This window comes from Chrysemys picta, chromosome 10, assembly GCF_011386835.1.
Source record: "Chrysemys picta bellii isolate R12L10 chromosome 10, ASM1138683v2, whole genome shotgun sequence".
Lineage (NCBI taxonomy): Eukaryota > Metazoa > Chordata > Testudines > Emydidae > Chrysemys > Chrysemys picta.
The window spans coordinates 2,252,827-2,280,574 of NC_088800.1; the positions used below are offsets into that span (position 1 = coordinate 2,252,827).

The window sequence follows — 27,748 nt, forward strand, 5'->3', positions numbered from 1 at the left end:
ACTAGTTCCTTCTAGAGGCATGGGATGTGTGCACCATTGAAAACAATTGTCTTTTTTTTACTTTAGATTTCTCTTCCTCATCAGCAACTTATAAATATCAGTTTCACAGCATCTTGATTACCTGAACCAGTCGTATCAGTTATCAAAACTTCCTTTCCTCATAAAATATATGGAAATACATATATTTTAAAGGAGAATTGCAATAATTCTGTTGGAGTGTGACCATCTCGATTTCCAAGTAAGATACCTATGTTCATCAAAGTGTCAACATTAGCAAATTGGCCAAACACTAGTCGCCTGTGTTGTGGACATCCTGGGCCACTTTGAAATGTGGACTATCATTGAAAATAACCTGTCTGGCACAGGGGTAAAATTTGCAAAAGCACCTAAGTGACTTTGAAGTCAAAAAGAGTCCTAAGCCACCTAGGCACTTTCACATTTTTACCCCAAATCTGCATACAGCTACATGCTTTATATTTTAATCACAAAATTAATAATAATTTCCATCAGCAGCCTCAAAGGATTTTCAGAAGCATCCTGATTGTTGGTTTCAGAGTAACAGCCGTGTTAGTCTGTATCCGCAAAAAGAAGAGCAGGAGTACTTGTGGCACCTTAGAGACTAACAAATTTATTAGAGCATAAGCTTTCGTGGACTACAGCCCACTTCTTCGGATGCATATATCCTGATTGTTGGTTTCTGCTGTAGATAAGAGGAAAGTTGTCAGGCAACCAGTGCTATCATGGTGCATAAACTTTCTCTATGGGATTTTAATGAAAAAGTATTTGAACAGCGAGAGAACAGAGAAATCCGCAAACATTAAATTTCCTTTTGTAACAGTTTAATTTAACACACTTGTGAGCTACAGCCATTTAAAAAACAACAAACTTAGAAACTATTTCTCAGTAAAGTCTTAGAGCCCTGATGAATGCAACAAAATGATGCATAGGACGGCACCATTGCTGGGAAATAAAACAAGAACGTACACAATCTCTTTAAATATAAAAAATTTACATCAGCTTGGAAAGAAACAAAATACAGGTGGTAGGTAACGTGATGGGCTGCAGTTTACATACAAATTAGACACAGGAATTCCCCTTGTCATCTTGGCACTTGTACTGAAAATGGCTTCGTACAGTACAAATCAGGGTGGCACTAAAAAGGTTCACTTATTCTGAACTGTACAACTGTATTGCACAACATCATTTAACTGATACTGGGCTCACTCCTACTTCAATTAAAATCAATGGCAAAATCCCATTTACTTCAGTGCAAGTAGGAATTTATTCACTGTCTACAATTATTTGGTCTTTTTTTTTTTTTGTATCCTGAAGAGTAACATACAAATGAAGGTTTATCAAAATGTTTTGGACCTTCTTCCAGGGACCAATATAATACGTCCTTCCTAATACACTGAGGGAATAACATACAGTCACTATTGGACCCCAGACAGATAAGAACAATGCCTGCCTTGATAATTATGTATCCTTTCCTTTTATAATATTGGACAGTCTAGTTAAAAGAATCAACTAACTTTAACAAAAGTAAAGCTATATAAGCAGAAAGAAGATTTTTAAATTTGTAGAAACAAAGACAAAACCTTAATTAACCACCAAACTTATACAAAGTGTTGTAATCACATGCAGAAATCCAGTTATGCCATTAATAATCCAATTTGTCATTCGTGCCTTCCAGAGGAAAAATGTAAAATAGCAGTAGATGCAGTTTTAATACCTTGTTCATGAATTAGACTAGGATAGCACTCTGGACTCTTTACAAATATATGCCGGGGACAATGTAACTTTTCCTCCAACCTAAATTTGTCTCTTCATTCATGATTTGATGTCCTCACCCCTCTACCTTCCATCAAAACACACTCATATGTACACTCACTTTTACACAGAAAACCAGCAACAGCATGAAAAGGGTAAGGAATAGTCAGTCATACTGGACGATCTGCAAGCCTAATACTCTTGGTGATAATGACTAGAGTAGGTATTTTTCTTCCTTGCTCACTCTGATCTGTCTCTGTTTCTTAAATGATGGAGAGCTAACTTCAATTTGTAAACATTCGTAAGTACATTACAAAAGTGGGTTGCCAGCTTTGAGTCCCTCTAGAAAAAAAGGCAAAAGGCCAAAAAAAAAAAAAAAAAAAAAAAAAAAAAAAAGGTAAAAGCTACACTGTTTGGAATGATAGATGCTCACTTATATATAATAATAATAATTAATAATAATAAAAAGTCACTTGGTCAGAGTTTTGTGCTGGCCTGCCAACACCAACCAAAAGCTGAAATTGTCAGATGATAGCACCATACATCTTTTAGAGAGATCTCCGCAAAATGTTTGCTATTCTGTTTTAAGTTTGTTTCCTAAAATGTTCTCTTGAAGATTGTCTAACATTAGGCAAGACATGAGAGATGGAAAATTGTATCTGTTTTCAGCTACTTGCTAGGAAACATTACATTTCTCCATGGTAACTAGCAAGGCTTTGAGTGCTGTCTAGTGAGAGCGAGGCTCTTGTTTTCAGACTGATCATTGGAGCACCATGTACTGTAGTTAAAAAAAAAAAAAAAAAAAAAAAAAAAAAATCTTCCCTGTGTTTTTAAAGAGCACCATACAAAATCCCCAGTGGAGGAACTTGTAGCAACATTCTGCATTGCTATATGAACAGACCATGTGGCAAAACCTAGTTTTAAGGAGTTCCTTTTGTTCACTGCATAATGTATGTTCTCTTGAAGCTTCTACAGCTCTGTTTTTCCCCCTCCCCATAAAGGGTCCTTCTACCTAAATGGTTTCACCTCCTGGAGACACGTTCGTTCCCACGATCCCGAGCACTGTGACCGTGCTGGCGGCAGGTTCGGCAGCACTGCACGTTGACAGTTGGAAGATGGCATCTTCCCAGAATCCTTAGGGTTTGACAAAAACTGAACGTGAGGCGGTCCCGCTCACAGATGAAGGCTGAAGGAGAGAGAATGAAGAGACAGAAATAACATTACCATGAATACAAGGTTTGATGCAAAAGTCTGTATTCGGCTGACAGTAAAGTAAATATAGGAACAAAGAACAGTGCAGCCCTGGAAAGCGGGGTCCTCTTTTCCCCTAGGGCTGAATGTTCATATTTGTTCCCATCTAATCTAAGTGCCAATGGAAACTCACCCATCGCAGATAAGACCTGTGACATCACCTTAGCAAAATCAAGCAATTAGAATTATTGAATTTATTCATTATTTATCAGTCATGGGGCCACAAAGCTTGAGTAGCAGGATTTGCATAGATGGGGGCGGGGCTCTGTGCTGACATCAAAGGGACAGAATCCTCCCCCACAGCGACTTCATGGGATAACGCTGCCTGTCTTTGGGATGCTAAAAGGCACTGGGGTGGCTAAGTTTTGTCATGTGTCAAGTTCACAGCAGGCTCTTTAATCAGATATGTATTGCTGCGATTCCACTGAAGTCAGTTGGAGTCGATGTCATTCAGCTCCTTGCAGAGATTAATTCGTTAATGTCTGGAAACGGCTTTGAAGTCTTAAGTGCTATATAAATGCAAATTATTATTATTAGTGGGACTCATGGCAGGTCTGTACCAATGATTTTATCTGCCTGGATCTGTCCCTTAACTGTTCTCCATCTTCATTTCCAAATCAGTGAATTATATGATAAAGGTTGATCATATCATAAGTATGTGGCACAGTGCAGCATTGTGGATGCCAATCATTCACCTTGCTATTGGAATTCAGAGGAATGCTTCCAGGTGACTTCTGGGTATGAATGCTCCATCCCCAGAGTCTGTATGGCACATAATTTTCACAGGAGTGTTGAGTTCTTTTACATTCTTACAAGAGCACCATGAACTAACTGGATGGCTTTTAATCAGAATAACATCAGCTTTTTGGCTATGGTTTAAGATACTGTCCATTATGGATTACCGCATCACAACAGCATTCCTTTACAATACAGTTACAAAACCCCGCTGGTCTAACTATGATCTGCCTCTAATCCTCCCATCTAATTTAAAACCATCAGTGTTCTCCAAATCTTGTTTGAGTCACGGGTCAGCTGTTAATAAATGCAAACAATGTCCCCTCTTGAGTTTGTACGCTAATACTCTTCCTGTCTCAGTGGGAACATTAGATTGATTCCTGTGCAGAATAAATCAGCGCAGTGAGCAAGGTAAGCTGTGAGTTCACGTCATACTCACCAGATTAATGCTCCTCTCACTGATCTGAAATATTCCAAGCTGTCATGAAACTTTAACTAGCAATAGGCAAACCTCAAATGGCTCAGCACTCTGGTTTTCCACTCCCGCACGTCCTTTTCCCTCATGGCCCTGCCCACTCTGCTTCTCTTCCCACCTCCGTTCCACCTCTTCCCCCGAGGCCCCCCCTTGCTCTGCCTCTTCCTGCAAGGATCCCCCCCACCTGCTGCTCACACCTCTTTGCCGCCTCCCCCCAGGCTCCCCCCACCCGCTGAGGAGCGGCAGGTGGAGGAGGTCTCAAAGGAGGGGGCAGAGCGGCGCTAGCGGCAGGGGACTTGGGGGAGGGGGCCAAGTGGGAGTGGGGTCTGGGGTGGAATGGGGATAGAGTGTGGGCAGGGCCTCAGGGGAGGAGGCAGAGCAGGGGGCAATGCCACAGTCTGGGCGCCAGTGGGCTGCCCCACTTCTAGGGAGCTTCCGGCACTCACACCCAGCCTCCCCAAATGCAGGAGTCATGTGCCGCCCATGTACACGGCTACGTTAAACACCATTAAATCACATCACCTCTGTCTAGTTCGACTCCCCCCTGTAATCTATAGGAATGATTACAGTAAATTGTGACTCCTTCTTAAAAGGACAATTTAGATCCTTCCCAAAGTCTATTTCTGATGGGTGGTGGTGGTAATCTGCTAATTCACTCTGTATTGTCTACTCTTGGGCAACACCCTCTTATAGACTCATAGACTTTAAGGTCAGAAGGAACCATCATGATCATCTAGTTTGATCTCCTGCACATCACAGGCCACAGAATTTCACCCACCCACTCCAAAGGAGACCGAATTGTATACATTATTCCAGATGAGGTCTCACCAGTTCCTTGTATACTGGTACTAATACTTCCCTGTCTCTACTGGAAATACCTCGACTGATGCATCCTAGGATTGCATTAGCCTTTTTCACAGACGTATCACATTGGCGGCTCATGTGATCAACCCAGGTCTTTCTCCTCCTCTGCCTCTTCCAACTGATACGTCCCGAGCTTATAGCAAAATTCTTGTTAGTCCCTAGATGCATAACTTTTCACTTTTCACTATTAAATATCCCATTTCTATTACTTGAGTTTACAAGGTCTGCCAGATCTTCTTGTATGATATTCCGGTCCTCCTGGCAATACCACCCAACTTTGTATCATCCGCAAATTTTATTAGCATGCTCCCACTTTTTGAGCCAAGGTCAGTAATAAAAATGTTAAATGAGATTGGTCCCGAGACTGATCCCTGAGGAACTCCACTAGTAACTGCCCTCCATCCTGCAGAATTAAACACTTGGACAAGTCTCATAGACTCAGAAGAGGTATGATTACTAAACACAAATCTACTGTTATTTACACTGTTCGCGATAGTAAATTTAGGCTATTTGGTACTGAGCTGGAGGGACACTGGTCATTGACCATCACTTCATGTTGCCTCAGCTCAAGGGACAAAAGGTTTTGTTTAGGGAAAGGCCAATGCCTTGCTCCCAAGAGAGAGAGAATTTGATCGTCGGTTGTTAATGGAAAGAATGTTGTGCAATGTGGAACGCAGAGACTGTTGCGCCCATTTCAGATTCCACACTTGGCCTCCCAGCCGCTCACTAACAAAGCCAATCTGCTTTTTAAACGAATTTCCTATTTCAGTGGAGATCTTTCCTCTCCCTCAGCTATTCCTGCTTGGCAATAATTGTTTGGGGCTTGAAAAGCTTGTTTACAATAGACTAAGCCCCTAAATGCCAGCCATTATCCATTAATTCATTGTGCTGGCTCACTGGTGAAAAGCTGTTTAAACACCCTACCTCTACTATCCTTCCCCTCAGGGCATCTACTTAAAGGGAGCCCCCACTAGCTAGAAGCTGCCTGCTTTGCATGGTTACAATTTCCAGCCCAGTCAGCAGAGTTGCGGAATCCATTCAAACTCCTTGAAAGCTGAGCTGTACTCAAATCACTGGCTGCTGGGGGAAGGGGGTTTTGAAAGCCCAGGCTGGGGTTTTCAGGAACTCCGCATCAGTGTGAGAGAACTGGCTCAAGATCTTAATGAGAAATCTGCTCCCTAGCTCGTTTCTATACGCAACGGGCCAGGTGGTGAGTGGCTCTTGCCTAGGTTTACAGGATACCCAGAGCTGTCCACTGCCCCCGTTCCAATCACCATGCAAAGGCTAGCACTATAGTCCTGGTGGACCTGAGGGGCTGCTTTCTGCCTGTCCCCTGAAGTGGCCTGCACCTCGCTACAGGACCAGATGTCAGAGTGCGATGGCATTCGGCACCTGCCCATGCGCCCAGAGATTCTGTATCCCCCAGTCTGGCCCCTGAGCCATGGAGTGCCCTATCTGGCCTTAGCATTGCTTTAATGGGTTTGTTCAGTAGGTAATTTAAAATCGCGGCAGACATTGTAAGTGCAGCAGAACTGGTACTACAGGAGCCATCACAGGACACTTTCATGCTGGCTCAATAGTCAGTAAGTGGTTTTTTTAGTAGATATCAGGTATTTTCATAGAGAACTACAGACATTTAAGAAAGTGGAGTAACTTCATTGTGCTTCTTCCGTGTTTATAGGTTCACAGACTTTATGGCCAGAAAGGACCATTATGACTATCTAGTCTGACCCCCAGCCCAGCACAGGCCGGAGAATTCCATCCTGTAAATCACATGTGTCAAACTCAAGGCCCGCGGGCCACATCCGGCTCGCCATACAATTATATCCGGCCCGCGAAATCGTTTTATATATCTGTTTTTAATGGCCCTGTGATATGACGCCCCAATAACACACACTACAAATCCCATGATGCAGTGCAATTGCCGCCAACGGCAAGCCGCGGTTCAAGTTCGCGGTCTGTTGATGTATACAACGCTAATATCAAATCAAAGCTAGACCCCAACAATGGCCAAGAGAAAAATTGATTCTGAAAACCGAGGCTTTCAAAGCCGGTGGGAGAATGAGTATATGTTTACTGAAATTGCAGGTAAACCAGTGTGTCTCCTTTGCGGGAGTAATATTGCTGTAATGAAGGAGTATAACCTAAGACGGCACTACGAGACGAAACATGAGAACAAATTCAAAAACCTGAGCGCAGGACAGAAGCTACAAAAGGTAGAGGAGTTGAAGAAGAATTTGACATCCCAGCAGACGTTTTTCACCAAAGCAAAATCACAAAGTGAAGCTGCTGTGAAAGCAAGTTTCATTGTGGCCGAAGAGATCGCCAAATCAGGACGGCCGTTTACCGAGGGGGAATTCGTAAAGAATTGTATGATGAAAGTGTGCGACGTCCTTTGTCCAGATAAAACGCGAGCGTTTGCAAATGTAAGCCTCAGCAGAAACACTGTTGCTAATCGGGTTTGTGAGATGGCGACTGATTGGAAAACACAGTTGATTGAAAGAGCAAAAGATTTTGTTGCATACTCCCTTGCCGTGGATGAAACTACTGACGCGACTGACACTGCACAGCTGGCGATATTTATCCGTGGTGTGGATTCCAATTTGTGCGTAACAGAGGAAATACTGGACATTAAATCGATGCACGGGACAACGAAAGGAGAAGACATCTTTGGAAATGTATTTCAAAGTGTAACCGACATGAAACTGCCGTGGGAAAAACTCGTTGGACTTACAACAGATGGCGCACCTGCTATGTGTGGTGAAAAAAATGGACTGGTGGGAAGGATGCGCTCAAAGATGCGGGAGGAGAACTGTGCCAGTGAGTTGACAGTGTATCACTGCATCATACACCAGGAATCGCTGAGTGCTAAAGTCCTAAAAATGGATCATGTGATGAACACTGTAACACAAACCGTCAACTTTATCAGAGCCCACGGTTTAAATCACCGCCAATTCCAGTCTTTTCTGCGGGAAATAGATAGCGAGTTTGGCGATATGCCATATCATACGGAGGTCCGGTGGCTAAGTCGGGGAAAAGTTCTCAAAAGACACTTTGAGCTGCGAGAGGAAATCTGCCAGTTCATGGACAGTAAGGGGAAAGACTGCACAGTTCTGCGGGATGAAAAGTGGAAATGTGAGTTGGCGTTCCTGGCTGACATAACGTCGCATCTTAGCGCTTTAAACCTTCAACTCCAGGGACGGGAGCACATAATAACCGATATGCATGATGCAGTGAAGGCATTTCAAGTGAAGCTGCGCTTATGGGAGACACAAATGCACCAATGCAACTTGTCTCACTTTCCCTGTTGCCAAGTAATACGGAACCAAGAAAGTGCCACAGTTTTCCCAAATGCCACCTTTGCTGAAAAACTCAGCGCGCTGCGCACTGAGTTCGCACGGCGCTTCAGTGACTTTGAGGCACAGAAAAGTAACTTCGAGCTGCTTCGCAACCCATTTGCAGTCGATGTGGAAACCGCACCTGTAGAAATGCAGATGGAGCTGATAGAACTGCAATGTAACGGGACACTGAAGGCAAAGTACGACACTGCGGGGCCAGCACAGTTCACTCGCTTCATTCCTGAAGCGATGCCGCAGCTCCGCCAACATGCGGCTCGAATCCTGTCCATGTTTGGCAGCACATATCTGTGCGAGCAGCTGTTCTCTGTGATGAAAATTAACAAAACGTCACACAGGAGTCGCCTCACTGATGAACACCTGCAATCGATCCTGAGAATCTTCACAACACAGAACCTAACCCCAAACATAAACGAACTTGTTGCAAAGAAAAGACTCCAAGTATCAGGCTCTGACTAAATAGGACAAGAAAATGGAATGTTATGATTTGTTATGATTATACTTTTGCTTTAAATTCAATTTTTTATTTATATTTTCAGATTTTTTAATATTCCAGCATGTACAGATTTTGAATGTATTGTATTGACAGGATATTTTTTTATGAAGAGCAAAATATTTTAAGTTGAAATGTATTTATTTTGGAATGATATCCTGTATTTTGGTTCATATTAATGGTTAAAAAACATAAATATTTAGTCTGTTAAATAAATGGTTATACTGTTCGGCCCGCGAGTTTTGAGTTTTGGCCCCCTGTGCAATTGAGTTTGACACCCCTGCTGTAAATTATGCATCAAGGCCTAACCTTTACTTGAGCTATAGCAAATCCTTCAGAAAGATATCGTGTCTGGATTTAAAGGCTTCAAGTCAGAGTCTTCACCTATCAAAGGGGTAGCCGTGTTAGTCTGGATCTGTAAAAGCAGCAAAGAGTCCTGTGGCACCCTATAGACTAACAGACGTATTGGAGCATGAGCTTTCGTGGGTGAATACCCACTTCGTCAGAGTCTTCACCATGTCCCTCAGTAAGTTGTTCCAATGGCTAATTACCCTCACTGTTATAAAATAAAATAAAATAAAAATTCCACCTTATTTCCCTTCTGAATTTGTCTAGCTGAAAATCCCAGGCATTAGAGCTTGGCTTCCCATTCTTAAACACGTCCATGTCACTAGGCATTGAATTCTGAAAGCTCCACTTACAAAATGAGCTCCCTGGGAATGAGGGTCTCAGTTTATCTCCCCTCCTCACAGCACTTATCCGTGTGCATCAGCAGCCCACCTTTGGTGTACAGACCCCAAGGGGAGGTGGTTCCTTCAGCATGTTTGCTGCTCTCTGCCAGTGTCAGGCCATAAGACATACACCTCTACCCCGATATAACGCTGTCCTCGGGAGCCAAAAAATCTTACCGCGTTATAGGTGAAACCGCGTTATATCAAACTTGCTTTGAGCCGCCGGAGTGCGCAGCCCCCCTCCCCCCAGCACTGCTTTACCACGTTATATCTGAATTCGTGTTCTATCAGGTCGCGTTATATCAGGGTAGAGGAGTACTTGTGTCCGAGCGGTTTGTGTCCCACTTCCAGACGCTGCAGGGCATGGGTCTATTGTGAGGTAACCCGAATATCTCCAAAAACACTAAAAATCATGGGCTGAAGAGAGACACTGGATTGATGGCTCATTACAACAATCGGTGACCCACTAACCTGCTCCCCACAGCTGTTTCCCCCCTCCCTTTTCCTCCCTATGACTGGAGGAGAGTTAACAGGCCACTTCACCTTGAATGGTCTCTCAAAACAGGTGTTAACTACTTGTGCTAAACAATCTGCTCCACCTTGTATTTAGCAGTGACCTGAGTTAGGGTTTGTCTTCGCCTACAGTGCTGCGGTTGTGCAGCTCCACTGTGGCTGTTCCGCTGTAGCGCTTTGGTGAAGATGCTACTAAGTCAACAGGAGGCGCTCTCCTGTCTGTATTTAATCCACCTGCCTGAGAGATGGTAGCTAAGGCAAGAAGTGTTTTTCACACCCCTGAGTGATGTAATTATAACAATATGTTTGTAATGTAGACCTGGCCTTCATCGCCCAGACCTGAGGAAGAGCCCTGTGTAAGCTTGAAAGCTTGTCTCTCTCCCCAACAGAAACTGGTCCAATAACAGATATTACCTCACCCAGCTTGTCCCTCTAAAAATGTTGCCACATTTCAGCCTGGGGTAACCCCCTTGAAAGTAAAGGTGTGTGATGGTAATGTTAACAGATCATTGACCGCCAGGGTTATAAAACTGGTTAAAACTGTACATTTGAATGCACAAGCTCACAATCACAATCTTATGCCATTATCTCAGTCACTTAGGCACGTGAAACCATTTCACCTCTACAGGGTTCAGTAATCATTTACTCTTCAACAAGAGGAATGACCTCAGGTTAACCCAAACCTGCTGAATTTCAGGTTCCTGTGGAATTTCTTGGCTTTGCCTCTAAAATCTCCGCACTTACAGAGCTTCCGCTTTGAAAGTAACATTGAATAGAAGAGAGAAGGAGCAGAAGATGTGTCCTCTCTAGGAACGCGGCAAAGATGACAGGTTTTGAGCTCTCCATAACGTTCATTAAGCATTGAAGTTAAATAGGTGGAAATGAAAAAAACAAAAATATCCCAAAGAGGTTTAAACAGCTTGCCTAAAAAGTACCCCGTGCTGTAGAGAAGCCGCCCTCTAGCTAGCCAGAATTCCCATACGGTTTGTATTGCAGCCCTGGTAGGGTTACCATATTTTAATAAAACAAAAGGAGGACACTCCATGGGGCCCTGGCCCCGCCCCAACTCCGCCCCTTCCCCAAAGCCTCCGCCCCCTCCCCTGAATGCTCCGCCCCTGCTCCTCCCCCTCCCCTGCTTCCCGCGAATCAAATGTTCGCAGGAAGCCTGAAACAGGCAGGCAGCAGGTAAGCTGGGGCGGTGGCGGGGGGGGGGGGGGGGGAGGGGCGGGCGCGAGGAGGTGCGGCCCAGTCCGGCCCCCCCGGCCGTGCGGCTTCCTCCGGCGGCTGGCCCCGGCCAAGAGGCTCTGGCCCCGGCGTCTCCGGCTCGGCTTGGGCCCCGGGGCGCCGGCCCTGGTTCTGGCCGAGCAGCTCCGGCCCGCCCTGGCCCCGGTGGCTCCAACCCCGGCGAATTCAGCTCAGCTTGGGCCCCGGGTCACCAGCCCCGTCCCCGGCTGAGTGGCCCCAGCCCCAGCCCCAGCCCCGGCTGAGCGGCGCCAGCCGGTGGCCGAACACCCCCAGCCCCGGTCCCAGCGGCTCCGGCCCAGCTCGGCTCGGGCCCCGGTTCCGGCCGAGTGGCTCCAACCTGGCCCTGGCCCTTGCTGAGCGGCGCTGGCTGGCAGCCGATCACTGCCGGCCCCAGCGGCTCCAGCCCGGACCCAAGCCCCACGACCCCTCCCTATTTTCCTGGACATGTCCGGCTTTTTGGAATTTCCTCCTGGACAGAGATTTGAGGACCAAAAAGCCGGACATGTCTGGGAAAATCCAGACGTATGGTAACCCTAAGCCCTGGGTAACTAGCCCTAAAGCACCGAGAGGACATACTGAGATTGACATCCATTGGGCACTGTGTATTTTTTCCAATGTTTCAATTATTTATAGATTCATAGAATTTCAAGGCCAGAAAGAACCATCATGATCATAGTCTGACTTCCTGCATAATACAGGCCAGATAATTTCACCAACTGATTCCTGTATCAAGCCCTTAACTTCTAACTGTGCTAGGCTTCCGATAGAATAGAGAGTCAGTCATGTTCTTGGTTCTTATCCTCATGGCTTTCAGTGGCCTGGGCCCAGGATATTTAAAAGAGCCTAAAGCTCCGTGATGAAGATTGTGGTTGTCGACTCTGCTTCTCAGGCAAAATGGAGCTTTCTACCATCAGGCTAAAACTGGTCTGTGCAGCAGATTGAACATTCCCAAGGGCTGGCCTCAGGCTGTGGAACAACCAACCACAGGAATTAAGGACCATTATAAACCTACCCCTATCTTTGCGGATACAGACTAACACGGCTGCTACTCTGAAAACTACCCCTATTTGTTATCCTTATTTAATAGTCATGGAAAGAGAGATGCTTGTTCTTGTGCTGGGAAAAAAATCTTCTTTTCCAGATCTCTAGAGGGTGTCATGTGATTTAGTGCTGCTTTCAGTTAAATCTTTATATTTATTTCTTTAGAATCCCAAGTAGCGATCTGGACGCAAATCCCAAATTACAAGTTTACTACAAACTTTAGTCTAAAGCAATTGCTTAAAAAAAAAAAAAAAAAAAAAGCCAGGGCTATGCTGACACATTGGGAACTGAAAACTTGTTTTGTTTTTTCAAGTTGGTATGAAAGTCACTTTAAATTTCATTTAAACTGCTGCCATTCAGACATAGGCATTTACTTTTAGGCTGGAGGGGGCAAAAACTTCCTGGTATAGGTTTTGTAATAACAAGGAAAAGTTTAGCTTGGAGCTGAGTTGACAAAACCAGAGAATTAAGCTTCTGACCTCTGGCCTTTGTGATTTTCTGAGTACCAGTTCCGACTTTAAAAAGTATTATCCCAGTCTACTGCCTCTTACAGGGCTGCCCAGACTATTTTCATATTAAAATAAATTGTGCAAACATTATCACAGAACATTTTATATATGTATGTACTGGTATGTGTGTGTGTGTGTGTGTGTGTATTTATGTGTACACAAATTTTATCTATCTATCTATCTATCTATGGAGATATATTTATCCCTCTCATGTAACACATTTTCTCACCTTTGCGATGGTAAAGTTGTGATTGGATTTTTCTAATGCTGAAGCAATCCCATCTCAGAATGTCAGTCTAGCAGCATTGGGACTTCTAGCCAGTGATCAGAAAGCATTTTTTTGTTTTTAAAAACTAACTGCCTATCTCTTTTCAGGCATGTATCCAGTGTGAGATGCATTGGCATTAACACAACACATCCGGCCTTGGTGTTCCTTCTTGTGGCACTGAAAAGCATGTTTATGCTGCTGTGATTAGGCCATTAATAAGGTTTTAGGGATGGATCCTGTGCTTAATTTGTGCCAGGGCCCGGCAGGTCAGAGCCCCGGCACCTCTGGGCCCGGCAGGTCAGAGCCCCGGCACCTCTGGGCCCGGCAGGTCAGAGCCCCGGTGCCTCGGGCCTGGCAGTTCAGAGCCCTGGTGCCTCGGGCCTGCTGCATCAGTTATGAATGAAAAAAATTGCTTGAGTCCCGGCACCTCGTTCATTACAAATTAAGCACTGGCCGGATCCTGCTCCCACTGAGCTTAATGTCAAAACTCCTGTTGACTTCAGTGGGAGCAGGATCATTCCCTTGTTAGAGCGCGACTAGTTGAGCATTTACAAGCCTTGTTTTCACTCTGTTGGCTAAAGTGCTCGTATCAGTAATTAGAAACAGGCATCTATGAGTGACCCTGGGAATTCAGAGTGTTGTAGATTACAAAGCTTTAAAACAGCTCATACGCAATGAATTTCGATTTTCACTATGGGGGTCCAATCTTGCAAAGGACGAGCATCCGATGAGAGGTACTGAGTGCTCTCAACGCCCACAGACTCCACCTTGTAAAAGCAAACCACAGTTGGACAGGGTTTCCAGTCTACTTGAATGTGCATGAGAGGATCAGGGGGAACCTTTGTGATTCAGAGAGAGGCCAGCTCATCTGAACAGAGTTCAATGGGATGATCGTTGTGCTCTAACCATGTGATGTGCATGGCTACTGCGGCTGTCATCTCTGGTTACCAAAGTGGTGAATTTAGGATAGCCAGTGGAATAGTGAGATGTCAAATGGACCAACTTTCCTCTGTAATTAGGCTAAGCTGTTGACGTAGGTTGTTGCAGGGAAGTCCATTTGTGATCGTTATGTCACAGAGAGACATAACACAGATGCAGCTTTTTTCCCCGGGGCTCCTTGCTTGGTGACTTCCTGGTCTCTTAACTCCCTTAGTCCAGGATTGTCCTGTTACAGAGGAACTTTTTTCCCAGCATGCCTTTCTGGGGACTGACCCTTTACATTTGGCAGATGCCTAATGTGGCCATTTTCTCTCTTGTACAATACTCTGAATCCCTTTCACATTTCCTCCAGTTTTCCCTTTCTTCTTCCGGAGGAGGGAATGCATTCTCAGCATGGGCCTTTGACCTACTGAATTGTACAAAACTCAGAGCACTGGGTGAGCAATTGCTACACGTAAATAAATCAACAATCCTAACCTACCCTGTTTATTATGGGGCACATTCTTCTGGGTGCAGCACTCCCACAGAAATCTGTTGCATTTTCCATAGGAAGATGGCAAGATATGGCCCCATGTTTGTAATATTTCTTATAAAGGCACAGGCTAATCCATGACTGCATTGCTCCCTCTGATGGACCACTGAGATTACAAACCAATTACTATTTCGTAAAGAAAGTTGTTAAGATATTTAAGGTAAATCAGCTAATGTTTTTTTTCCCAAGGCGAATTCAACAGTTTAAATTTGATTAAAGAAAATAATTCAAAGATGAATCGATATGATTAAGAAGCAGTAGATGTGGTATATTTTGACTTTAGTATGGCTTGGGATACTGTCATGCATGACCTTCTCATAGACAAACTAGGAAAATACGACCTAGATGGAGCTACAGTACGGTGGGTGCAGAACTGGTTAGAAAACCGTTCCCAGAGAGTAGTTATCAGTGGTTCACAGTCAGGCTGGAAGGAATTATCGAGTGGGGTCCCGCAGGGATCAGTTCTGGGTCTGGTTCTGTTCAATATCTTCATCAATGATTTAGATAATGGCATACAGAATACACTTATAAAGTTTGCGGACGATAACAAGCTGGGAGGGGTTGCAAGTGCTTTGGAGGATAGGATTAAAATTCAAAATGATCTGGACAAACTGGAGAAATGGTCTGAAGTAAATAGGATGAAATTCAATAAGGACAAATGCAAAGTACTCCTCCACTTAGGAAGGAACAATCTGTTGCACACATACAAAATGAGAAATAACTGCCTAGGAAGGAGTACTGCAGAAAGGGATCTGGGGGTCATAGTGTATCACAAGCTAAATATGAGTGAACAGAGTAACACTGTTGCAAAAAAAGGAAACCTCATTCTGGGATGTATTATCAGGAGTGTCGTAAGCAAGACACAAGAAGTAATTCTTCTGCTCTGCTCTGCTCTGCTCTGCGCTGATCAGGCCTCAACTGGAGTATTGTGTTCAGTTTTGGGTGCCAAATTTCAGGAAAGACAGAAGTCCAGAACTGACAGAAATTCAGAGAAGAGCAATAAAAACTATTAAAGGTTTAGAAGTCCAGAGAAGAGCAATAAAAATGATTAAAAGTCTAGAAAACATGACCTATGAGGGAAGATTGAAAAAATTGGGTTTGCTTAGTCTGGAGAAGAGAAGACTGAGAGGGGACATGATAACCGTTTTCAAGTACATAAAAGGTTGTTACAAGGAGGAGGGAGAAGAATTGTTCTCCTTAACCTCTGAGGATAGGACAAGAAGCAATGGGTTTAAATTGCAGCAATGACAGAGGTTTAGGCTGGAGATTAGGAAAAGATTCCCAACCGTCAGGGTGATTATACACTGGAATAAATTGTCTAGGGAGGTTGTGGAATCTCTGTCATTGGAGATTTTTAAGAGCAGGTTGGACAAACACCTGTCAGGGATGGTCTAGATAATAGTCCTGCCTTGAGTGCAGGGGACTGGACTAGATGACCTCTCAAGGTCCCTTCCAGTCCTACGATTCTAATTCTATTGGAATGATAACTAGAGAGTATGGGCTGGATTCATAACTGAGAGGACTTGTGGATATTTTCCCTCTAGGTTTGAGCTTGTACAGAATAAAGTCCTGATCCTGCAATTGTCTCTGGATGGGCAGAGCTCCATGGAGCTCCGTTGACTTCAGAGCTGCCATGTATGGGTTCAGCTGCAGGATTGGGGCCTACTGTCATTCCCAGTCATAGCTCCGCTCCACTCGAGCATTAGTGAAATGCTCCAGATGTGACAGCTGTTGCTTTAAAAATACATTTATTAGAGAGCAAGTAAGCATGTAGCAATATGCTGGCTTAATTGTGATGAAGTCCATGTAGGCTCTTTGTAGCTGATAGGCTGTAGATCACACGGATTGGCAGAACTCCACTGAAAATTTGCGCCCCCTCCAAAACATCATCCCATTATGTCCTTCTTTAATCCAGCCTTTGACAGCCTCTTTAGCTGAATATTGTTCAGCCTGGCAAATGTATATTTGTGTGTGAGACTGAGAAAGAGAGAAAATATGCACTTCTATTTATAGTTTTCTGACCTTTTAAAATAAGCTCTGTCCTTGGTCACTGTATTAAGAGGGAGAAGATAACACAACTTGGAGCATGCACAGCCACCAAAAGAACGGTAGAAATTAAGTGATATAAGCTTCCTGCACTGTTACCCCCCTTTTAGATTTTTGTCCTTGTTCTATAGTGACTAAATCCAATGAACTGCTACATTCCAAAGTGTGATAAGGAACCCTGAGTAAATACAGGGTTAGAGTGCAGAGGCCAGGGTGCACATTGTATGCATGCAACCAGGAAACTAGACTCTCTTGTGGGCTGTCATTAAAGTGAATGGTTTAACACTTTTGTCGTTTCAGAGTAGCAGCCGTGTTAGTCTGTATCCGCAAAAAGAAGAACAGGAGTACTTGTGGCACCTTAGAGACTAACAAATTTATTAGAGCATAAGCTTTCGTGGACTACAGCCCACTTCTTCTATATGCATCCGAAGAAGTGGGCTGTAGTCCACGAAAGCTTATGCTCTAATAAATTTGTTAGTCTCTAATGTGCCACAAGTACTCCTGTTTTACTTTTGTCGTTGATTTCTTTCCATCACAACTGATATCACAGTCCCCTGTGTCTGCATTTCTAAAGGGACTATCCCCATAGCATTTAGGCAGGATCTCATGCATGGACTGTGGCAGGTTGAGATGATGGAGAATAAATACAATTTATAAACAAATAGAGATATTCTATCTCCTAGAACTGACCTTGAAAGGTCATTGAGTCCAGCCCCCTGCCTTCACTAGCAGGACTAAGTACTGATTTTGCCCCAGATCTCTAAGTAGCCCCCTCAAGGATTGAACTCACAACCATAGGTTTAGTAGGCTAATGCTCAAACCACTGAGCTATCCCTCCCCTAGTTACGTTTAACAAATTTATTAGTTTCTAAGCTGCCACAAGTACTCCTGTTCTTCTTTTTGCAGATACAGACTAACACGGCTGCTACTCTGAAACTAGTTATGTTTATGTGCTAGTCACATGAGAGCTCTGGAAGGGATAGGGAGAAAAATAAAGACAGAATTTCTATTTCTTTAGATTCTGTTCCTTGTTTCGGAGCCTGTTGCTATTCTCTTTGCGGGGGACTCTTTCTAGATGAGGGAATTTCAGGTGGTAGGGCCTGAAAAGAGTTTACATCTGTCCCTTATGGTGTCTGTACAGCACCCAGCACACTGGAGCTCAGGTGTTGGTTGGAACCTCTAGTTCAGTGGGTCTCAAACTTTTTTACTGGCGACCCCTTTCACATCGCAAGGCTCTGAGTGCGACCCCCCCCCTAATAAATTAAACACCCTTTTAAATATATTTAACACCATTATAAATGCTGGAGGCAAGCGGGCTTTGGGGTGGAGGTTGACAGCTTGCGACCCCCCCATGTAATGACCTTGCGCCCCCCTGAGTGGTCCTGACCCCCAGCTTGAGAACCCCTGCTCTAGCTGCTAACTGTAATACAAATAATAATATCAGATTTATTTTCAGTGGCCTAAATCCAACACTGAGCAGAGATGTGTGGGGAAACTTGCATTACTGTTGACTCGTTCAGTCATTCGTCAGCACTAAATTACCTTTAAAAAAAACTGATTACCACAGATTATCTTGCAATGTGTTTAACGTTTTTGCAGGAACAGGAATAGCCACAATGCTATTATACTCATTCCTTTCCTTATTTTGGTGGCTGTCCTCGTGCAAGGGTTTGTTGGCCAGACTTATAAACGGGAAAGCCGGTTAATCTAAGCCATAGAGAGACCTGTCTTCCCTCATGCTTTTTACAAGCATCTTGGGCTGCACGCTGCATACAGGTAGGGGCGCTGGGACAATTTGTATAGTGGGGGAGCTGAGAGCTATTGAACCAAACTGTAAACCCTGGATATGATGAAAACCACTTCAAACAAGGGGGTGCAGCAGCACCCCCAGCACCCCTAGTTCCAGCACCTGTGCAGACAGGAATCCAAAACCTGACACGTTCATAGGACCTACAGCCCAGTGAATCTACTGGGATTCCAATTTTTTGCCTCTTTAAGATGTGCACCATTTCCTGCATGGGAAGCACATGCAATACTTTGCTTGTAAGTGCAGAAAGGGTGGTTTGCAGCTAACCTTGGGGATCTGTGCACTTCTTGCAAGGAACTGTAAAATGTGAATTTGAAGCAAATCAAAGACTTTTAGAAAGACCTGGTAATATTCTGTGTCTCAGAGAGGTTTAACAGAGAGACAGCAGAATCTCATGAAGACTTTGTGGATTAAATGTATTTCTGATAATAACCAGGAGAGTTTTACCCATAGAAACATGGGCCAAGATTTTCAATACAGGGCGTCTACTAAAGTTAGATTCTGGAGGCACCCAAACTAGTGGGCTGATTTTCATAAGAGCTGAGCATTCAGCTTAACTCAACGGTGCTCAACACTTTTGAAAATCAGGCCAGTTGTTCTAAATATGGAATTCGGAGCCTAGCTTTAGTGGTTTTCTTCTGAAAATCTTGGCATGATGTTCTACAGCTCTGTATAACTATGTAGAAGATCTGGCTCTTGTTAGTCCATGCTGCATTCTTGCTCCTCGCAACTTACCAGGTAACATTTTTATTTTATTTTGTAATCTAGGCGTTTACACAGCTTTATCCTTTCCTTTCTGGAGATGATTATTTTGGAGGAGAAACAATGGGTGTAAAATTGCAGACAGCTCATAGCTGTGAGAGGCTAATCCATCAAATGGTTAAAGAGAAACATATTCTAGAGGTGCCATTGTAAACAGAGATCACTAAATCTGCTTTTAAGCTGGGTTACACATTAAAAGAAACAGCCCCTTTAAACCATGGCTTCTTCACTGGCAGCAGCAGCGTTGTGGAGTAGAAATAACAGAGTGATGGGCGGGGAGGATGTCACACATTCGGACCCCAAGGAGAATAGTGTGTTCATTCTGAATGCAAGTGCTATGTTCCCATCTAGAGCAAGTAATGACATCACCAGGTCAGAGGTGACACCAGTCCCATTCTACAGTTATCCCTGAACTAAAGCACAGTCCAATTACGTAGCCAACATCTAACACTTCCTAAGTGTCTGACTTAGAGAATTGTAGACAAAGGGGAAAAAGGCCTGTGCCTTTGGAGAGGTTAAGAGGGGTGATCCCTTTTTCAGTCTGTGGATCTAATGCCAGAGAGAAATTCTCCTTTCCCAAGAGCTGAGGCAGAGCCAGAACTGAAGGACTTTTCTTAAACTCATGAAAAATGAATGCCCTTTCTTTCATTTCATTCTCTATGAACAATAGGGGGAGAAAGAGCCAACGATGGCTAAATGGGTCACTTCACGCGACCCTGGGACTTCCTATCCAAAATATGAAACCAATTTAAATACATGTACTAAAGGATTCTCAAAACTCTTGCAAGTTGCATTAACTCCAAAATGAGAAAATAATCATATTCTTATTGCAGCAAATAAATCTTCCTGGGCAGCTATTTTGCATAAGCAACATTTTTTTACAATACAAAGTTAAAAGGGATAGTGATGCAGTATTTAGGCCTTCGTTATTGGTGGCATGTACTGATCTCTCTGTTTTGACATCAACAGGAGCTGCACACACAGCCGGATTGCAGGAAGCAGGATTGCTTTAGAGGAGGGGGAAGTGTTAATTAAAGTTGGCTGAGTTAAAACATGGATAAAACATGATTTCTTAAAATGGGGCGGAGAGGGGAGGGGAGAAGTGCTTTAAGGAGCATGTCGATGTCTCCCAATTAAATGAAATGTTCAGTGATGGGGAGATTTGTTCTATGATCACATTATTGGCCAATCTTCTTGTTTTTTTCCTTTTATCTTTTGAAGGCTACTTTAACAGAAATTACTCACCAGAGCAGCTCTGAACACAGATTTGATAAGTGGCACTTTGCGGGTGCAATACATATTTTTATTCTCAGCTACAGACCTGAGCTTGGGCTCCTTCATCACAAAAACCCCTCTTCTGTTTCCAAATTTTCTAGAATCAAGTTGCGTACAAAAAATCTGGGCAGTGGATTAGCCAGAAGCTGTAGCAACCCCTGTCCCTATAGCTTCAGCTCTTCTCTTCTCTCCTGTATGTCTCCTAAAAATGCCACAAAATGGAGCAAGAAAAATGCCTGATGTGTTTTGGAATGTTTTCAAAACAGTTAAGTAAGGGTTAATATTTTGTTGCACAGATTAGGTCTCACTTCCTCATTGAAAGGCCTCCTTATCAAAGGCTTTCAAGAGAGGCTCCTTGACAGAGCTATTTAAATAGCCAGCAAAGGAGTGCTATCATTGTAACAACCCAGATTCTTTTTCGGATGAGACTCCAGAACACTAAAGCTGCTTACGCATTCATACTGGTGTAAGACAAAGCATAAGATAAACAGAGAGAGTCTTTCAGCCTTCTAATTGGTTGCACTAGGCAGTAATGCCCACTGGGATTTAGTTTTTAAAAAGTTATCTGCACAGAGATTGTTTGGGGGGAGGGCGGGGCAGGAATCTTCCGGATGAGTTGGTCAAAAAGCATGATCACTTCAATAAAAACTGCCCAAGACATTCACCCTGTGATATGAAAAATCTACTGTTGTAATTAGGGAATGAAACACCTCTTTGTAGTTGCATCTGAATGATCATTATTAGATTTATTATTATTTACCCAGTTGTGCTATTTGATGTTAGAATTGGCAATTTCCTGGGAAACGCTAATTTAGGACAGGACACTGGTAAATATCAGCTTAAACCTGGTTAAACCAGGAAACTGGGAAATATAATTACATCAGTGTTCAGCAAGCACAGCATTAATCTGTTCAAACTTTGGATACAGCCATTCAAAACTGAGGAATAGGCTCGGTCTAGCCACTGTATCAAAGTTGGTCTGCTACAAAATGCTGCAAGGCCAACCTGGACTGGTATCTGCAACTCTGTTTGCTTCTGATTGCTTAATGCTGCAAGCCAACCACAATGCATTATTGGTGTTTTCATACAATCGACTGGTTTTGACTTTTGTATATATAATATTGAAAACGGAAATATGAGTCATGACACGTATAATGTGGTGTGTATTGATGAAACTGTTCTTAAAATAGAAAAATGTCTTAAACTGGGTCTGCCTAGTGTTTCCTGGGCAGTAAAAACCAAGATTTTACCAGCTAAAAACCACCCCTGGTAAACACCCTGCCATCCCTGCTCACTGCACAAATACAGAAGGCGACAAAGTCACTGCCTTGAGGATGTGTTGTGGTTAAAAGGGCGTGTGGGTATTTTAAACAAAAAATGTAGAAGCAGTTGGTGTCCATGAAAGATGCTGGATTGATTGCCATACTGAGTGAAGTCCACCCACCTACAGCCATTCTCCTATGCCCCTCCCTCAATACACCTCCCCTCAGCAGAAACGACCAGTATTACCGGCGTCCGAGCATGCTAGTTCAGCTACCATGCTCCTCATATTGCTGAGTGTATTGATAAATAAGTCTAAAGTGTCCACCAGGTAGCACTCTGACATTAAATCAATGATAAAGCATCATTTGGGAATATCAATTCTTCACTGCATATTATTGGTATTTCGCAAGAAATAAAGGAAACTCAATGGCACATTTATTGCTGTTTCCCCATCCAAGGGGTAGGACACAGACTTATATGCACAAATGATTCTGAAAATCAGAATGTGATGCAGTGATTTCTAATACGCCTTTTTCGAGGCCAGCTCAAACACTATATTAATACTCACCTTACCTGCTAACTAGTACCAAGGGCAACAAAGTATTGCATAGTGTAAATAGCTTTATGGAGAGGAAGGAACTAAAATCAGAAAACAATGCAGCTGTTGTGATTCCACCAGCCCCGTTTTTAGAGTAACAACAAAAGTACCAGGAGGTCATATACTGTGTTACACGCTTCGGTAGAAGATAGACCCAAACCGACCACCACCCTCACCCCACAATCCAAACACACACAAACTCTGGAGAAAGTCAGAGTTGGATCCCAACACCCCCAGATTATGGGCAAATCTAGATCTAAAGGCCACCAAACCAGAGCAGTACATTGCACAACTATTGTGCACTTGCTTTGCACCAGGGTACATAGCTACACAAGTACAGGGCAGTGGAGAATCAAGCCCTTTAAAACATCTGTAAAATGGGGATAATAATACTTGCTTTCTATTTACATTATACAGGGCCGGCTCCAGCTTTTTTGCCGCCCCAAAGCAGCGAAGGAAAACAAACAAACAAGAAAAACCTGATTGAGCTGCCACCGTAGTGCCGCCGAAGAGGAAGAGATGGAGTGAAGGACCCGCCACCGAATTGCCACCGAAGACTAAAGCGGAGCGCTTGAGCTTCCACCGAAGTGCCGCCCCAATAACGGACGGAGTGCCGCCCCTTTCTAGTGGCCGCCCCAGGCACCTGCTTCCTTCGCTGGGTTGGGGCCTTTTGGCCCTACTGCAACCAATAACAGTAATCTTTGGCTGTTCTAAAGGCATGTCAGAGACACTAGATACACTATGGGAAACAAACATCATGGGGAAGAATGAAACAAAAATGGTGTGAAAATAATAACCGAATAAAAACACTGCGCCAAACTCTGTTTCCCATGTGTGACCCGTTGCGGTGTTACTGAGGGCAGAATTGACCCACTGCACTCACAAGCACTATAGATTGGCACCAGCGAGGGTTTCCAATCATTCTACCCCTCAAAGAGAGATGATAAGGGACAGAAAATGTAAACACCGGGGAAGCCATTCCCTTTGCAACTGGAACTCCAGTACTGGCTGCCTGGGCGAGCCATAGGAACCCCCGAGTTTGAGCAAGGGTTGGCGAAAGTGCAGCACAATCAGAGGGAGGAACATTTGAAAGTCTATAATAAAACATATGGAGACTGCAGGCCACGGGCGTCCCCATTGTAAGCGTACATTTCCCTTTAAAGAACGTTCCAGGACCAGGTTTTATGGTGAGAGATGGGGCCAAAACTAAACGGTGACGGTTGGATTTGAATTCCGTGATCTGATTCTGCCCCCGTGTTTTTCAGAGAAGGGATGTTCCGAAAGCACAAGGTGTCTTTTTCCAGTTTCAAACGCTCCTGCTAACAGCTGGCTTCACAAGATGTGTTATTTAGAAAGCCCTTGAAATGTGCCAGGCACTTTACAGACAGAAAGGCAGAGAAGATTCCCGTCCCAATTTCTGCCATTTGGGGCTGAAATCCTTGCTCTGATTGGACCAGAATACCACCTCTGATTCAGTCTTAAACCCCAAATGAGCTCCGAGCAGCCTTCCCTAGCTCCTTTATAATTCTGAAAGCCATTCTCAGTGCTCAGCCCGCGCTAAAGAAAATCTTTCGTTGCCATTTCATTTGAGCACAGGATCTCAGGACTAGGAATGGCTGACCATCCCCATCAGCTCTAGGGCAGCTGATACATAGGTCTTCAACACACCTGAATTAAATTAACTCCAGCAAGTGACATTTACTTGCTAAGAAAAGGCAAGTGGCGGTGGTGGGGAGAATCAGGGAAAGGAACACAGAAGTTGATGACCACTTATAGGGAATGAAGTGTTTGGTTTTAATGACACAACAATTGACGAAGTATTTTAATGGTACTCTGTATGTACACACTGCTCGTTATCCTGTTTATACTGCCGAACAGGGTAATAATGCTGACAGATCCCAGCTGCCTAGCTTAACCCTTAGGCCAGAGCAGATCTTTCCCTCCTGATGCTATTTGTTAATACATTTTTCACTAGATCCTAATTAGCCTTCTGGCTCCAAAGGAGAAATGGTTTCACTAATAGGTCCCCTGAGCAGAAAATCCACCACAGAGTTACATGTAATATGTAGCTGTACTTTGAACCAGACATTTAAAAAGTGTGTTCTTAGGCACAGTGTGCTGGCTAAAATGGGGAGAATCAGTGTCTCGACAAGGTAAGACTGACTTTTCATTATTAATCATGGGAGCTGATGGAATTGTTGTTCTGTTAGAAGGAACTCTGCCTAGTGATTTGGTTTCTTTTCATACGGTCTGAAAGAGTTTTGATAATCTTTGCTATGTGGCCCGTGTAATGCACCAGCTTCTTTTTAGGGCTACACCTTAAGTTTAAGAGCTTTGGAGATCTGCGTAGAAATAATATAACTCCCACAAAGTGAAAATGTAGCTAAAAACACATTAAGGCCACTTACAGGGGACACCGACCCACACAAACCCTTAAAGCAAGGAGGTGCCTAGGTGAGGGATCCTTCTTTAACATGCCTTAAAACCCCACACAGCACATGTACTCACTCCGTTCCACTATAAATAAATCTCTATGTACAGTGACACTCCCCAGTCCTCAGGATTGCACTATAATGCAATCCTTAACTCAGCCCACAGCACATCAACGTATTTGTCAGTCTGGCATCCAGGAACCAGGAAACTAAATGGTATGCTCTTTTTCAATGGAGATATATGAGGGCCGAGTTATGGGCTATAGACAGCCAAACACAATTTAGAGCAGCCCTGAGGCTGCCCAAAATGGCCCCTGGTCAGCTCCAGGATGGGGGTGGGAATAACACAAACATGGTTTAAAGCCACCTCTGCACTCACTTCCCCATTGGGTTCTGTGTGAATCGGGCCCCTCCTTTTTTTTAATTGGGTTAATACTGCACAGTTCTTGGCTGGGGCACATTTCCATACAGTTCAGGATCGAACACAGGCTCACACTGAAGTTTCACAGGGGTATTAAAAAAAAAATTAGGACCCCTGCCGCTCAGGCCCATCACTGAATGACCTATAACAATTTCAGGTCATGTACTAAACTAAAGCATTCTTGGCAGAGAAGAGAATGCAGACGGTACAGTGAATCCTAGCGAAGCGGGATTGTCCTCTCCATATTTCTGGTCTGCAGATTTAATCAGCAAAGAACTATTTTCTTCTTCTCGCTTTTAAAAGAAACCTCAAGACCTTGTTTCTGCAGCAGCTCGTTAACTACTCAGATAGGTTCTTAATTTATGGTGGATTGCGTCATTTTCCTGTGTGTGACATGAGCATATGTACGTATGTGCCAAGCGTCACAGCTCAGCGTAGTTATTTAAACATGGTGAATTAATTGACGTCAGTGGATTTACATCACTGTATCTGAGCAGACTACTGACCTCCGCTGCAGCTGTAACTACCACAGACAGGACCTGCTCCAACTCTCAGTGAAGTCAATGGGAATCTTTCTGTAGACGTTAATGGGAGTTGGATCAGTTCCTGACTGCAGAAAAAATCATTTTCGCTCTCAGCTTTCAGACTGTAAAGGAGGCAACGAACCCAGTGGTGTCACCAGTTGGGATAGACTTGGCTGTGATACAATACCCCTGGGGTGCGGTTAGGAACATCATCACTGACTTCCCTATCCTGCCCCACCAGTATGCCTCATCTCTGACTTGCACGTTGCCCCTAGTCGCCATACAGAGTCAGTGCTTGGCGTCTCTGGTGGTCTCAACAGCAGTGATGCCATCAGTACCAGGTTTGACAGTGGTTTCAGTGATATGGACACCAGCCTGTTATGAACTGGACTGACACTCATAGGTGCCAACTTCGTGGGTGCTCCGGGGCTGAAGCACCCATGGAAAAAAAATAGCAAGTGCTCAGCACCTGCCGGTGGCCCTGCCAATCAGCGCCCCCCGTCCCTCTCAGCGCCTCCCGCCCACCATGATCAGCTGTTCAGCGGCATCCAGGAGGTGCTGGTGGGAAGGGGCAGGAACCAGGGCAGGAAGAGGTGAGGTGGAGGTGGGAAGAGGCGGGGCAGGAGAGGGGGCTTCGGGGAAGGGGTAGAATGGGGACAGGGCCTTGGGCAGAGCGAGGATCAAGCACCCCCCCAGGGACTCGTGAAGTTGGCACCTCTGCTGACACTTCCACCTTCCTTCATCTAAGGCCTGGCCTAGCCTACAGCGTTAGGGTGATGTAAGCTGCCTTACATCAACTGAACTCTGTAAGCGTCTACACTAAGATGTAGCTCCCTGTGACACTGCCCCCCATATGCTTCATGGTTGTCTGATTAAAATATGATTATGGCATAATTATGATGCATTTTGTACAAGATGAGTCATGTGAGGTATCATTGGAAAAGTTATGATTTGCAGAATACGATTATCCTATTTGTATGCATGACTCATTTTTGTATCAAAAGTTATGAAAATTGACTATGGGTCTGTATGTCAAATGGGTTACTCTGGAAAACACCCACAGCCAGCCTGACAGGTACAACAATGAAGAAGCCAGATGGTGCTAATGACTCATCAACAAAGACAATGGGCTGTGGAATAGCTCAGCCTTCCTGTGGACATTTCGGCCAGCCTGTAAGTAATGGCTGCTCTGGCTCTGTGAGGGCATGTGACCAGACCACATGACTCTGGACGCCATTTTGAGTACCTGTATTTTTCCACAAATTGGGCTGGGAGCTGTTTTTGGAACAAAGGGTTCCCACCATATGCTAACGCTATATAAGGCAGGGAGTGACCTCATCTGTGGTTCTTCGCTCCCCCACAACTCAACACCTGAAAGAAGTTCCGAAAGAAAAGGATTTGGAACAGGGGTGAGGCTCCCAAGCTACAAAGCAAGTGCAACTTGTGCCTTGAGTATCTGCAGGCCTGTTTGTACCATCAGTCAGGGTGAGAAATTGCTAATTCATATCCAATCTTTCTAGTATTTTGGGCTTAGTTTGCAGTTTTGTTTATTTACTAGGTAATCTGCTTTGATCTGTTGGCTATCACTTAAAGTCTACCTTTTTGTAGTTAATAAATTTGTTTTTTGTTTTAATTTAAACCAGTGTGCCTTTGACTGAAGTGTCTGGGGAAAATCTCAGCTTTGTTTAACACGAGTGAATTGTGCATATTCCTCTCCACACTGAGGGAGAGGTGAACTTTCTTAATGAGCTTACACTGTACAGTGGCTGCAGCCCATAACGTCCCTTTGTTCTCCACTTTTAACACTGAACCCTTCACTCAAATCCGTGACCATTCTGACAGCATCACTTGTGCCACTAGAGTTCAGGGTCTGTGACTCTTAATTGGAAACCACATTT

At 44.1% G+C, this 27,748-nt stretch overlaps 1 protein-coding gene and 1 long non-coding RNA gene across 3 annotated transcripts in view; one reads left to right on the plus strand and one right to left on the minus strand.

Moving 5' to 3' along the window:
* Positions 1-822: 822 nt before the first annotated feature.
* The window catches only part of ADAMTS7 (ADAM metallopeptidase with thrombospondin type 1 motif 7), a 140,909-nt gene continuing 113,983 nt past the window's right edge, over positions 823-27,748 (minus strand). For both annotated transcript variants that reach the window (XM_024107195.3, XM_065559123.1), the window contains one exon: positions 823-2,956. In XM_024107195.3, the coding sequence (XP_023962963.2) occupies positions 2,793-2,956 (164 nt within the window). In that variant the 3' untranslated portion in view covers positions 823-2,792. The remainder of the gene's footprint in view (positions 2,957-27,748) is intronic.
* Positions 2,871-22,956, plus strand: LOC122174312 (uncharacterized). The gene is made up of 2 exons (XR_006175947.2): positions 2,871-3,006; positions 22,891-22,956. It is a non-coding gene; the product is annotated as an uncharacterized LOC122174312 (long non-coding RNA).